At 36.3% G+C, this 14,789-nt stretch overlaps 3 protein-coding genes across 3 annotated transcripts in view; 1 reads left to right on the top strand and 2 right to left on the bottom strand.

The window, feature by feature from the left end:
• LOC143914011 (uncharacterized) overlaps nt 1-14,789 on the top strand; it is a 122,997-nt gene that overhangs the window by 70,214 nt on the left and 37,994 nt on the right. The gene's annotated exons all lie outside the window — the stretch shown is intronic.
• Nucleotides 1,195-3,436, bottom strand: LOC143914386 (uncharacterized). Its single transcript, XM_077434584.1, has 2 exons — nt 2,603-3,436; nt 1,195-2,507 (listed from the first exon to the last, which is right to left on the bottom strand). The coding sequence occupies exons 1-2, from the start codon at nt 2,714-2,716 to the stop codon at nt 1,449-1,451; spliced, it is 1,173 nt and encodes a 390-aa protein (XP_077290710.1). The 5' UTR covers nt 2,717-3,436; the 3' UTR covers nt 1,195-1,448.
• LOC143913980 (uncharacterized) lies at nt 5,992-8,951 on the bottom strand. Its single transcript, XM_077434033.1, has 2 exons — nt 8,776-8,951; nt 5,992-8,676 (listed from the first exon to the last, which is right to left on the bottom strand). The coding sequence occupies exons 1-2, from the start codon at nt 8,893-8,895 to the stop codon at nt 7,363-7,365; spliced, it is 1,434 nt and encodes a 477-aa protein (XP_077290159.1). The 5' UTR covers nt 8,896-8,951; the 3' UTR covers nt 5,992-7,362.

Raw genomic sequence — 14,789 nt, 5'->3', positions numbered from 1 at the left:
TTTTTTACGGAAAACGAACATGTGATTTTGAGCACACACAGAAACTCGTTGATTATCGAAGGGTAATTGTCTTAATCGTGTTGTTATACTTTGGAACAGTATTGTGTCCTTATGAGTGACAAGAAATTTGGGAACGAGCAAGAGCAGGTGTAAAATGCGATATATTTTATTTATCAGATATATTGGAGAAATTTAATTTGTTAAACAAACAAGGAAAATTTTTTTATCTCATAATGTGTAAAAATGTAATTATTGCTTTTTTTGGAAAGCTCAATTTTTTCCAAATAAATATTGGACGACGCGAGTTAACACAATTTCCATCATTGGCTACTATTTCTAATGAAATACAGGACTGTAGGTTGGTAACCATTGGTTTAAAGTAACTAATGGTGAATTTTCCTTAAAAACTTCCCATCTGTTAATGTTGACAGCGAAAAATTATAAATTTGTTGGTTTTCACGCCTCATATAATTTTATTTCATTGTTTTAAATTTTAAACACATTGAAAACGAGTTCGAATTTTCGCATGATCACAAAACTTCATCTATTGTTACTACGTACATAGATAAAGCAAATATACAAGAATAAGAGAGAATTCTTAGCAAATAGGTTGAAAAATGGCACTGACGTTCAAAAAATGGCAGTTTTCTAGCCCTATTGGCATAGATCAATTACACAATGAGGATGAATTCAAAATATAATAATGTATGTACATATAGTACATACAATAAAACGAGATGCAAATAGGTTGAAAAATAAGAGAGGTTTTTAAAAAAAATATTACAAAGAAATTTCAAAACAAATTAAAAAATTAGTAAAAAAGGCGCGCCGCTTTGTAGCGCCCCCCCCCCCCGCATTGCGGGGTCTGCGGGCACGGTAGCTACGCCACTGAACAAGCCCTTTTCTTACGCCGGTCATACATTTCGCCCCATCTGTTGAAATTGCTACAATTTTAGAGCACTTTGCTCAAAGAGCTGCAGTTTGCCGACCCCTGGCCTAGGATGATGAATAGAGGTAGGATAGTCACAGTGCTATCCATTGTTCGGCAAAGCTTTAACAATGCATTTACAACCTTTGAACAATACACGGCCCCCTCAGGCTCCGGTGACTAATGATGAAGAATGTTTATCAAAATTATCTCAATTTCATTCTATAAATAAAAATTATAACATTTAAAATAAATAAAACAAGTAAGCCAACTAATAGATCTGTGTATTTAATTTTCAATTATCATTTCTCTTAAAATTTCTTAAAAATGATTATTTCTCTTAATTTTAAACAAATTTCACAATTGTATGGCTTTCCCCCGTGTGAGATCTCAAATGTAACACAAGTCCATTTTTATGAACATGATTTTAAAAAACTGTCACATATGTAGTTTTATCCCAACATGCAATTTTTTATGTATCTTGAGGCTAGATTTTTGAGTAAATGATTTTAAACAAATATCACACTTGTAAGGCATTTCCCCCCGTGTGAGATCTCAAATGTGACACAAGTTCTATATTATGAACATATGACTTTAAACAAATATCACATGTGTGTGGTTTTATCCCAGAATGCAATTTTTTATGTCTTTCGAGGTTATATTTTTGAGTAAATGGTTTTAGACAAATTTCACACATGTAAGGCGTTTCTCCCGTGTGAGATCTTAAATGTATCACAAGTATATTTTTATAAACAAATGATTTTAAACAAATTTCACACTTGTATGGTTTTTCCCCCGTGTGAGTTCTTAAATGTATCTCAAGTATATTTTTATAAATAAATGATTTTAAACAAATCTCACATTTGTGTGGTTTTATCCCAACATGTAATTTTTTATGTTTCTGGAGACTACATTTTTCAGTAAATGATTTCAGACAAATTTCACACTTGTATGGCTTTTCCCCCGTGTGAGATCTCAAATGTGACACAAATTGATTTTTACGAACATATGATTTTAAACAAATGTTACACTTGTAAGGCTTTTCCCCCGTGTGAGTTCTTAAATGTCCGACAAGATTATCTTTTCGAGTAAACGATTTTAAACAAATGTCACATTTGTATAGATTTATCCCAGCATGCAATTTTTTATGTTTCTTGAGAATAGATTTTTGAGAAAATGATTTTAAATAAATTTCACACTTGTAAGGCATTTCACCAGTGTGAGTTCTTAAATGTCTGATAAGTCTATTTTTTCGATTAAATGATTTTAAACAAATGTCACATATGAACAACTTTTCTCCAGTATGTGATCTTTTGTGTAACACAAGTTTGGATTTATTGGGAAATGGCTTTAAACAAATTTCACTATTCTTTCGGTGAATTGGTGGTAGTGAAGGCTCATCGTCCCATATTACATCTTCCAATAAAACTTCTTCAGTCTTGATCTTCAAGCAATCATCTAACCTCAGTTGAGACGTTTCGTTGCTTCGAAAACAAACCTTTCGAAAGCTGATCAACGATTCCAGATTGGTCTTACACGAAAGACACACCGTGTCTGGCAACCCATCGCCTCTTTTAACCTGCGGATGAAATGAAAAAAGTAGAATTGAGCGGTGAGAAGAGTTGGGAGAACCAATTGGGTCCACAATAATTGTAACCTGTAACCAGCACCGACCTGAATTTGACAGCAGGTCCGAATGCGTTGCTCCAGACGCTCTGGATGAGGATCACCGAAGATGGAGACAGACGATTCGGCCGGAGCTGGTCCAAGACAAAGTCTGCACTCCATCGTCCCTGTATCAAACTCTGACAGCTAGCTTACTATTTTTTTTTTTGGTCTAAATTTGATACTTGTTATTCCAGGGAAATGGGTTCAGTGATTAGTAATCACTGATTACTAGTCAAATGTGAACCAGTCACAGGACAACCGGTCGCTCTAGATCGGTCACTCGTGATCACCCGTCACACTAAAACTGGTCACACCCTAAAATCGGTCACGAGAAAACTGGTCACACCCTAAAATTAAAAATTGGTCGTATGATAACTAGTCACACTAAGAGGATCCTTTATTTATGTTCACTTGTTGCAATAGTAATTATATGTACAAAGAAGCTCGTTTCTCAGCTTCGGAGCGATGAATTCTTTCTTCTGGAATAGTCAAATGGGACGTTGCCAGAGATTAACTCTGCATGTTTGTACAAGAACGATGATTCAACAACAACATCCAGTGAATCGTTGGGATACTCCTCGGTGCCCCCACATACATACACTAATCCGTCAATTACGGCAGCCGTCGAGCCTGATCGCTATTTCATCGGGGGCAATTCAGTTAGTTTCTTTGAGATAAGTTCCGTGCACCAGACCTATATTTTCATGTTTTGTACATACGAGTATATAAAACATTGCTAATTGTTGAATATGAGTAAATTGAGTAATAGAGAGCGTCAGATGAGCTGACTCTGACTATGATGATATGCCCGCAAGCTCCTGAAGACCACAACCAACGGCCACGCGGGCTTTCGGCTCCAACATATGTCTAGTCGATAATAATAAAAATTTCGTAAATAAAAAGTATTTGCGAATAATTTTTTTGTGTGACCAGTTATCATACGACCGATTTTTAATTTTTGGGTGTGACCAGTTTTCTCGTGACCGATTTTAGGGTGTGACGGGTGATCACGAGTGATCGGTTCACATTTGACTAGTAGTCCATTTACCAAAAAATGGTATTTTTATTTTCATTAAAAATTGGCAATTTGATGTGAACCAACCTAATATCTTTAAAAGGCGATAAATACCGACACCAAATCAGTGGCGGATACATATGGGGGGCGCGCGCCCCCCCTTGCGGAGCCACCAGCCCGCACGCTATTCGTTCTCCTTCGAGCTCTCTCTAATTGCGAGTTTATTATTACGCTGTTTACAGTGAGTGACATTATGAGCATAACATATCTAGTCAGCAAACTCTTACAAGACCCTAGCATGGACGTCGCGATGGCAAAAGCAAAATTAGATTCGACGCTCAAGGTGTATGAGGGCATGAGAGCTAACGCTGATAGCCACTTTGCTCGTATTGTTGAAGAGGCGAAGGCAGTTATGGAAAAGTTAGACGTGGACAGTGGCAGACTGGGACTGAAATCAGCGCATGCCAGGAGTCAAAGGGGGCCCACCCAGAGCTTAAAAAATTGTCCCCCCCCCATAGAACAAAATTTTCTTCTTTCCATCACGCTAAAAATCAAGGGGAAAACTTTTTTTTTTCAAAAATGTGAATAAACAAATGTAGGTACAAGAAAAATGGATTACATAAATACATTAAATAAATTACATTGTATATTTCGTTTTAACCCTTGTCCTAGGTAAATAGAATGCATCATAAAAGGGACGTCTTTTCAGCTTTTTCTTGGGGGGGGGGGGGGGCAGGCAAAGATTGATCAAATTGAATTTTTTTTCAAAAAATCTTTTTTATATTGGAATAAAAATGGCAAATATTCTTTGCATACACCTTATTGAGTTATGAATATAATATATAAAAAGCGAAAAAAGCGCCGCAGGCGAAAATTTTTTTCCACAAATCTTCACATTGTCAACAAAAATCGACCATCAAACAGAGTCACCAAAAAACTATCAATTAACTTCATTTCTACCGACTGTCTTTTCACTTTATCTACATAAATATGTACATACATATGTACGTAATAACAATAGATAAAGTTTTGTGATCATGCGAAAATTCGAACTCAGAATCGATCACTGATCACATTTACATAATATATAAAAATGTGTGTGGCTCTGTGTGTCTGAGTGTGTGTTTATGTGTCTTTTTTTTATTTTTATTATTTTATATATGTAGTATATATAAAATTATTTTTATCTCAAGCGGAAGTACTTTTACCGTATAAGATCGAGGTATTTTTATTTTTTTCTCGGATACTTTTCGACGTATTGAACTGACATTTCATATCTATAATTATAAACCTAATGCCAAGTTATATATAAAATTTCGTGAACACCCGTTAACCGAAAGTGACAGCTTACTCCTGTTGGCAGTTTACCGGATTTTTCTTCCACTATTTTAATCGACCCTTTAAATATGTCTGCTCTTCGCGATTTTATTTATAATTCCTTGTATCAATGTGATGAAAATATAATTAAAAAAATGATTAAATTTAATCAACCAGAAGTGGGATATTTTCTTCTTAAAAGTCAAAAAAAATTTTTACCACACCCCTGATCGTATCAAGCTGAAAATTTATATTTGTATTCTTTATGTACTAAATTTGATAAGGTTTTGGTCAGAAAGCAATTTTATTAAATAACTAAAACTTTTTTTGTTTTGTTGAAATACCCAAACTTTAGGTCCCAAAGTGCAATATCCTATACTTTTTTACATACGTGAAATAGTTAAAAAGTTATTTAATTTTACTGAGGGCCCATATTTTCTAACAGATAGTGGGGCCCATGTTCGCTTGTATGGCCAGTCCGCCACTGGACGTGGAGATGAGTGTTCCTCGTCTTACAGGCAGACAAAGACACAGGGAAAACTGCGATCATAATGATGATGCTATGACATATTGGAAAATAGCTGTTTTTATTCCAACACTGGACTATGTTACGACTGACATGAGAGAACGTTTTGCTGAAGAAAATATTTATCATTTAAAATTCAACATACTTTTGCCCTCACAACTACTGAAACATACCGGTAGTGATCTGGTATATAAATTGAATCAGTGCTTAACTGAACTATCGTTCTTTGAAGGAGAATCACCCTTTGTGATCAAAAAGAGACTAATGGGATAGATTCTTCAATACAAGCAAATGAGCATAAACGCCCTTAATGATCCTGATTCTGTTATGCGAGCCTTGTCTGTTTGTCCTACTTTGCACACGCTGTAGTCTCTTCAAGAAACGAGCGACCTGGTTGACAATGTTCGTTACTACCGGTCGACTGCAAAGTATGCGTTACGCATATATGTATATATATATATATATATATATATATATTAATTTTTTAAAGTTTTTCTCAAAAATGAAACAATATGAGTAAACAAAAGGAACTTTTTTGTTATCTAAATTTATTTATATCTATATTACGTAATATAAAAAAGTACAAAAACAAATACAAATAAAAATATAAAATAGTACAAGAACAAATACAAATAAAATGTGATGTAGTGGCAAGCTTAAAAGTAGTAATTTTGTCAATTATTGAAATAAGTAATTTTTATGGAATTTTGAAACGGAATTGACAGGTTTTTTTGGATTATTATCTGGTTTTGGCGGAGGGAAATACCGGAACGCACATGCCGCACCACTACATCATGCACGACTGTATTATACCTATACTTTTACATCATTGAAAAAAATAACTAACAATTTTTTTTATATTACTTATGTGTTGGGAACTTTGTAACCACCGTGTATGAAAAAGCGAAGATACGTCCTCCTACGTCGAACGCCGAAGCGAAACTAATGACCACTGCTTGTATATACACTAATACTGTCACCCAGGTCACTCGTTTCTTGAACAGACTCTACAAAATATTTGCTTGTCTACCTGAATCTATTGCTACAGAAGAAAGAAGATTTTCAACATTGCGGCGTACAAAGACATGGCTGAGGTCGACAATGAAAGAGGATCGACTTATGGCTTAGCTCTGTTAAACACACTCATCCTGAAATTGATTGTCCTATTGACGATGTAATTATCCAATTTTCCAGGAAGAATAGGCGCAGATAATTCATCATTTAAGGATGAGAACCACAATTGTAACTTTTTTTATATCATAAGATGGCATTGTCTTGTACATATATGTGTATAATCAGTTTAAATAAAACTTTCTTAAACTTTGCATGTGACTTGATTATTTTTTTATTACGATAAAAGTAAAGGTAGCTCAAGATAGGTTAAGCGCCGGTCTCCTTGACAGAATGTTAAATGACAGAAAACGCAAATATCGGAAGGCAAAAATCGAAAATTGAAAGATCTTAAATCGAAAGATCAAAAAAAAAATGGTGCATGGTAAACTGTACATACTCACTTAATTTGCGCTAGCAGGATACAACAGGAACAAGAGGAACAGGCTTTTACTCCCGTATTAATGTGCGCGCGCAGAATACGGGAGGAACAACTTACCAAAAACAATTTACCAAAATTATCTCAATTTCATAAATAAAAATTAAAACATTTAAAATAAGCAAAACAAGTAAGCCAACTAATAGATCTGTGTATTTAATTTTCCAATTATAATTTCTCATAAATTAATTGAAATAAACTGCAATGAGAATAATTGAAATTTCACGAGGGGGCACCAGAAACATCATGGCAGCCAAAATGTAAGAATATTAACAGTATTTACATAATAATATTTATCCCAGTATGAAATTTATTATGTGACCAGAGGATAGATTTTCGAGTAAATGACAAAACAAATTTCACACTTGTAAGGCGTTTCCCCCCGTGTGAGATCTCAAATGTGACACAAGTGTATTTTTTTGAATAAATGACTTTAAACAAATGTCACATTTGTATAGTTTTATCCCAGCATGCATTTTTTTATGTTTATTGAGGCTAGATTTTTGAGTAAATGATTTTAGACAAATTTCACACTTGTATGGCTTTTCCCCTGTGTGAGTTCTTAAATGTCTCTCAAGTATACTTTTTTGAGTAAATGATTTTAGACAAATTATACACTTGTATGGCTTTTCCCCCGTGTGAGTTCTCAAATGTGTCTCAAGTGTATCTTTTCGAATAAATGATTTTAAACAAATGTCACATTTGTATGGTTTTATCCCAACATGCAATTTTTTATGTTTCTGGAGACTACATGTTTCAGTAAATGATTTCAGACAAATTTCACACTTGTAAGGCTTTTCACCTGTGTGAGATCTCAAATGTATCACAAGTTTTTCTTTATAAATAAATGATTTTAAACAAATGTCACACTTGTAAGGCTTTTCCCCCGTGTGAGATCTCAAATGTGAAATAAATGGATTTTTACGAACGTATAATTTTAAACAAATGTCACACTTGTAAGGCTTTTCTCCAGTGTGAGTTTTTAAATGTCCGACAAGAGAATATTTTCGAGTAAATGATTTTAAACAAATATCACACTTGTAAGGCTTTTCCCCCGTGTGAGTTTTTAAATGTCCGACAAGAGAATCATTTCGAGTAAATGAATTTAAACAAATGTCACACTTGTAAGGCTTTTCCACCGTGTGAGATCTCAAATGTGACACAAGTGTATTTTTTGTAATAAATGATTTTAAACAAATGTCACATTTATATGGATTTATCTCGGCATGTAATTTTTTTTTATGTGTCTTGAGGCTAGAATTTTGAGAAAATGATTGAAAACACATTTCACACTTGTATGGTTTTTCCCCAGTGTGAGATCTCAAATGTGACACAAGATCAATTTTTAGAACATATGCCTTTACACGTATGTCACATTTGTGTAGTTTTATCCCAGAATGATATTTTTTATGTTTCTTGAGTATAGATTTTTGAGAAAATGATTTTAAACAAATTTCACTATTCTTTCGGTGAATTGGTGGTAGTGAAGGCTCGTCGTCCCATATTACATCTTCCAATATAACTTCTTCAGTCTTGATCTTCAAGCAATCATCTAACCTCAGTTGAGACGTTTCGTTGCTTCGAAAACAAGCCTTTCGAAAGCTGATCAACGATTCCAGATTGGTCTTACACGAAAGACACACCGTGTCTGGAAACCCATCGCCTCTTTTAACCTGCAGATGAAATGAAAAAAACAATAGGATTGAGCGGTGAGAAGAGTTGGGAGAACCAATTGGGTCCACAATAATTGTAACCTGTAACCAGTAACCTACATAAATTTGACAGCAGGTCCGAATGCGTTGCTCCAGATGCTCTGGATGAGGACCTGGTCTCTGGAAGATGGAGACGGACGATTCGGCCGGAGCTGGTCCAAGACAAAGCCTGCACTCCATCGTCCCTGCATCGAACTCTGACAGCGACCAGACGACTCGCTATTTTATTTTTATTTGGTCTAAATTTGGTACTAGTTATACCAGAGAAATGTTAGGCAACAAATTATTTGGTTATAATTCTAAAAATGAAAAATTTATCACTAATTAATTATAAAAGTGATCAATCACTTATTCTAAATGAGCAGTAGAATATAATAAACGATCAGTAATTTATTCATTTTTGTTCAGTAAATAATTATTTTTTTATCAGCAAATAAATTCTTTTCGATCAGTATTTTATTTATATTCCTTTTTCAGTTTCGCGTCCGGATTTAAGTTACAGTTCCGGGTTCGGATTCCTGTTTCAGTTCCGATTCTCGATTCCCGATTTCTGTTTCTGTTCCGATTCAAATTTATTATTACTACATGTATTGTAACTTTATTTTAAATCATGTATCAATTTGTTTCCGACACCATCTGTTGAAATTTCAACGGGCACAACATTAGTACAAATATGAAGTAGATAATAAATTAACGAACATTAAAAAATAAACGAGTAAAACTTTCATGTTAAGTACATTCAAATTTGTTATTTAATGTAACACGCAATATTTTATAATTAGTGTAGGAATCTCGTCATCGTCATCGTCATCGAAACATTCGAGAATATTCCACAACAACAAACCACATTCCTCGCAGAACTCACCACACAACACGTGCACTTCTTGGAATCAATCGCCAGTTCCTTCGAGAATGTTCCACCCCTCACACTCGAGCGGAACGAAACCCAGACGACGCACACCTGCAGCCATTATATTAAACTCAAGCGGAACGCCCCTACCAGTCGAGCGGAACCAAAACGGTCGAAACACGCCGCCACCATTAAACTACATCGAGCGGAACGGCGCCAATCGTTCCAGAAAATTCTACCCCTCGACAAAAGCAAATTCCTCGCTTACGCATCAACAACCACCACCATCGGTCAGGTGATTCCAGAAACACTATAAAAGGAGGTACAACCCAAACAACGCCAGTCGACCCACAGCAGCAAGCGTCGACACATAGCACCAGACCAGTCGACCCACTGCACTGCACGGCTTCAGCACTGCACGGCTTCAGCACTGCACGGCTTCAGCACTGCACGACTCCGTTTCAAATATGTCATTTTATTAAATTTCTATTCATATCTACCTACACGTCACGTTTATAGCAATTTGGCCGAGTGCAAGGCAAAATCGGCTTACTTATACATTAGAGGCCATGACGATACGGCGCAATATTGCTTACGTCGTATTGTCGAGTACTTGCAATATGAATGCATACACGTGCATTCGTAGCTACGCGTCAGAATACAAGTCAGCAAAAATGTTTCGACGTTTATCGAACGAAAAATTATGTATAATCGCGCTGTTGTTGGAAGAAGAAGCTCAAGAAGGCAATAAAAAAGCACGGAGGCGCTTTGATGTGCATCCCATGTTAAAAAATAGAAAAACCGAAGGAGAGCTTTGGACACTGTATAAGGAGCTTGTGGATGATGGACAAATTTTTTTTAAATATTTCCGTAAAAAATAAAAATATTTTTTAAATATTTGCGCCAAAACCATGTCGAAAGATTGAACAGCTGTCAACTGTCACTATCGATAATTGGTCCAAAACAGCAAAGCGCCAGACTCATGGCACATAATTCGCGTGTATATCTCCACGATGGCCAAAAAGACGGATACGATACGTTGACGGATGTTGATGTAAGGTATGAACAGGAAATGTCGGGTACTGCTGTAATCCTGCCGTGGCGTAAACGTGACGGTTGGTATGAATATACCCATACAAAATGTGCCAAAGAATACTTTTCGTACGGCCGGATACCTGCTGAAGTCGGTACGTGCTGACTAGGTATGAACAAACCTTAGACCGTCGCCGCGTAAACATTGTGTTTTCGCAGCTCGTTTCCTCACTCCCGAATCACCAGTTCGAGACAGGTGATGTTGCTGATGCTTGGAGACGAGCTCCAGTATTCGGCCGGGGTTGAAGTGAGGAAGCCTGGTCTGTCTTCGTATCGAAGGCAGACAATGTAGCCACGCGTGTTGGTACCATAACCTCAAACCACGCCGTGCTTGTTTATTTGTACACAAATTTCCCCCTCTTTCCCCCCGCTTGCTCTCTGTACATTTAAAGTGAAAATACAGTTGCTTACAGACAAATTTACGCCCTGTTGTCATTTATATAATTTCCCGCCGAATCCTTCACCCCATACATTACACGCATACGCACGCTGTACGAGAGAGGGAGACAGAGAGAGCCATCAGCAGAGCCCAGAGATAACGACCGAAGACAGCAGAGCTATTTTTAACATATTTTTCTATATACTTTCGTTTGAAGAGCATTTAAAACAACTTTTTTTGTACGGCAATTTTATTGTGCGACGAATTTTCATGCGACAGGAGATCCGCGCGAGTGATTTTCGTAGCGGCGGTTATTCTGATACCGATTCACATTTGGGATGTAGCCCGTTTACTAAGTATTGTGGTCTAATTTTCTCAGTATTTAAATATGAATGGTCAGTATTTATACTAAACGGCCAATATCCATCTTTCGGTAAACGGGTTACCAGTCAAATGTGAACTGGTAACAGGATAACCGGTCGCTCTAGATCGGCCACACGTCGTCACCCGTCGCACGAAAACTGGTCACACGGAAAAGTTTATCGCACGCAAACTGGTCGAAGAAAGTCGGATTAGAAGAGAGACTGGAACAGAGAGAAACTGGTCTCGACCGTTGGAAAGAGAGCTCGTCTGTCCGTGTTCGCGCGCAGATCTATCCCCGGGGAGTGGGGGTAGCAGGATGCCAACCCAGACATTAGTATTGCTGCCAGCTGAAAGGACAATGAGGAGGACGTAGTGTTACAAAATAAATTTGCAACGTCACCAATGTCTACGTTTCGTGTGCAAAAGTGTGGAAAAAAAAGCAGCGATGGCAGAAATGTAATGCACATTGACATGTATACACATTCAGTGGTGTCACTCTAATGGTTTCCACGGGTTTCCGGAAAATCAAAAGTTTCCGAAAACCCGTTATTTAATCCAAAAATTCGTATAATTTTTGTTAAAAACTATACATATCGTGAAAATTTAATCAACTTTCATGTAATAGTACCTTGGACGAAAACCCGTTGTTCTAAAATTGGGGTGATACCACTGTACACGTTCGATAACTAATATCAGATAATTACTAGATCGAAAGTAAAATTAAATTGTCAATAATTTAAGTCTTTATTGAGTTACATCAGTTAATATGTATATTACTTTATGTAAGATATAATATAAATATAACTACGAAAGCCCTTCAATTATGAATAATAAAGTGAAATATTCGGATCGTATAGGAGGCACACAAAAATGTCCTCGTGAAAAAATATACATATGTATATATTCTGGTGATAAACGGGGTGAATTGATTTGATTTTTTACTATTACTATTATTTTTTTTTAATTTTTGAGAGGGCACAAATTTTGGACTTGCACCCGAGCGCCAACTACCCTTACAGTGGCCTTAGGCTCGGTGATAATGCCGCACAAAGCGATCTCGCACACGTCACAAAATCTCCATCACGGAATATCGGGCACCCAAAAATTACATCCACTGAGAGTTATCCACGTGAACTATGTAGGAATATCGCATAACTTGTACTATCCAAAATCGAGGCCGATGAAAAATAAAGACCCTCTTCAAAACTCAACTGTACAATAAAGGCCCTCTTCAAATCTCAACCGAGTCTCCATAGGCCGGGAAACAGTCATTAATCGTTAACTTAACCACCCGTCCTATAATACTAACGAGAACTCCAATGCCAGATTTTCCTTGTTTGCGATGTGCGTAGTCGCAATTTGCTAAACAATCCGTTTACTCTTTGCAAACTCATCGTACTCGTGTACAGCTCGAGTATATCCAGAGACAAGGGCGACTTTGTCGGCTGACTAGTTGCGCGACCAGATCAAATGTATGGAGCCGTATGGAGCATGTCACATTGTACAACTCACTGGTCTCTCGAGCAATAAATTCCACCGACCAGCAAGATTAATCGCAGGCGTTTGGTCTCATATCGACGATTTTATTACTTGAACGACCAACACGATCTCTCAAAATATATGGCGTTGTATTGGAAACAAGTCATCCACTTGTTTCTTCTTGAAAATTTGTTTGCTTTTTATTTAATAGCAGTAGATGACGACACTAACAAAACATTGTAAAAATTCTGTCTATGTATTTCGTTATGTTTGACAGACCGCGATTAAAGACAGAACTGCGTAGAAGTGAAACGATATTTTTAATATTTCTTATGTATGTTGTCCTCTTGTTGTTTTGTTTACCGACAGTCTCTTTACGACTTTTATATTTTTTCAGTTCCCGATACAACATGGTGTCAACTAAGGATTTACGCATAGTTTTTTTTTGTATGAATACAAACTTCAACACAACGCAACACAGGCCACAAAAAACATCAATTCGGCTTTCGGGACAGACACCACTAATGAAAGCACCGTTAGGTTTTGGTTCTCGAAATTTCGTTCAGGCGATACCAGCCTTGAAAATAACCCCTGTGGAAGACCACCATCTGTTGTTGATAAAGCGAAATTAAAAAACATTGTCGAATCTAATCCTCAAACAACTGTTCGGAAATACGCAACCGAACTTGGGGTTAACCATTGTTTGACATGTGGATGCCATTGGAAAGGTGAAAAAATTGAGAAATGGATACCGCATGAATTGACCGATATGCAAAAGAGAAACAATCAGGAGTCACTTTTGAATTGTATTGTAACATGTGGTTGTGCTGTGTAACATAACCAGCATATCTAGTGGTGAATGTTGAATTATTTCGTACTTGATGTTACGGATTCGAGTAGACCTTGGTTTGTCGAGGTCGAACGGTTTGCCAATTTTTCTGATTTTCATTGAGACGGTTCCTGTAAAAATTGGTGATTCCTTCCCAATTTTCTGTTGCAAACCATTAGTTATTGTTATATCTTAGGTTTCGCCATATTGCTCACCATAGATGTCTCTGTGGTTGTTTATCGAATATAAAAAAATTCGTATTGTTACATGAAAGTTATTCATCGTTATTTATATCGTATTCATACGATGTTTGTAATATCTGACCATAGATGTCAGATATTGTTTAGATTTACATGTATCTTTGTAATAATTATGTGGACCAGGAAGGCGCATTTGGGGTTTACCTGTTAAGCCTTCCTGGTATATTTGTATTATAATATATATGTATGTAAAAATAAAAAATAAATGTAACGAAAAATGGATTCTTTACAAGTCGTAAAAGATCTGAACAGTGGTTGGATAAAAATGAAGCCACCAAACATGCTCCAAAGCCAGCACTACACCAAAAACAAGTTATGGTCACCGTATGGTGGTATGCTAAAGGAATCATACTGCGAAGAAATATATATTATGTTTAAAAAGTACAGAAGAAAGATGGCAATTTAGTGAACAGGGTAGGAATACTCTTACTCCACTATAACGCGAGACCTCATGCTCATCCTCCCTATTCACCAGACCTTTCTCCGACAGACTAATCATTTTTTTAAACATTTTACTAATTTTTTAAAAATAAAACATTCAAATACCGACACCGATCACTCAGATAACTGATCAATATCATAAGTGACAAATGATTACACATAGTTAAAACTCAAGGCAAAGATAAATTATCCATAAAAGGTGTCTTTTTAAAGGAAATAAAACAGATCACAAAGACATACACTGATGCTAAAAATACCAAGAAAAATTACGCAAATTTGAAAAACTTACCCTGCAGTATCTCCAACATACTTCAATTTTATTATTGTCATAATTTTTCATTGCACAAGGGGCAATGAAAAATTATCTGATGATCTATTGAA

This window comes from Arctopsyche grandis, chromosome 7 (assembly GCF_051622035.1).
Source record: "Arctopsyche grandis isolate Sample6627 chromosome 7, ASM5162203v2, whole genome shotgun sequence".
In the NCBI taxonomy this organism is placed as follows: Eukaryota; Metazoa; Arthropoda; class Insecta; order Trichoptera; family Hydropsychidae; genus Arctopsyche; species Arctopsyche grandis.
The sequence above is the reverse complement of the archived record's forward strand: the minus strand, read 5'-3'. Positions and strand labels throughout refer to the sequence as shown.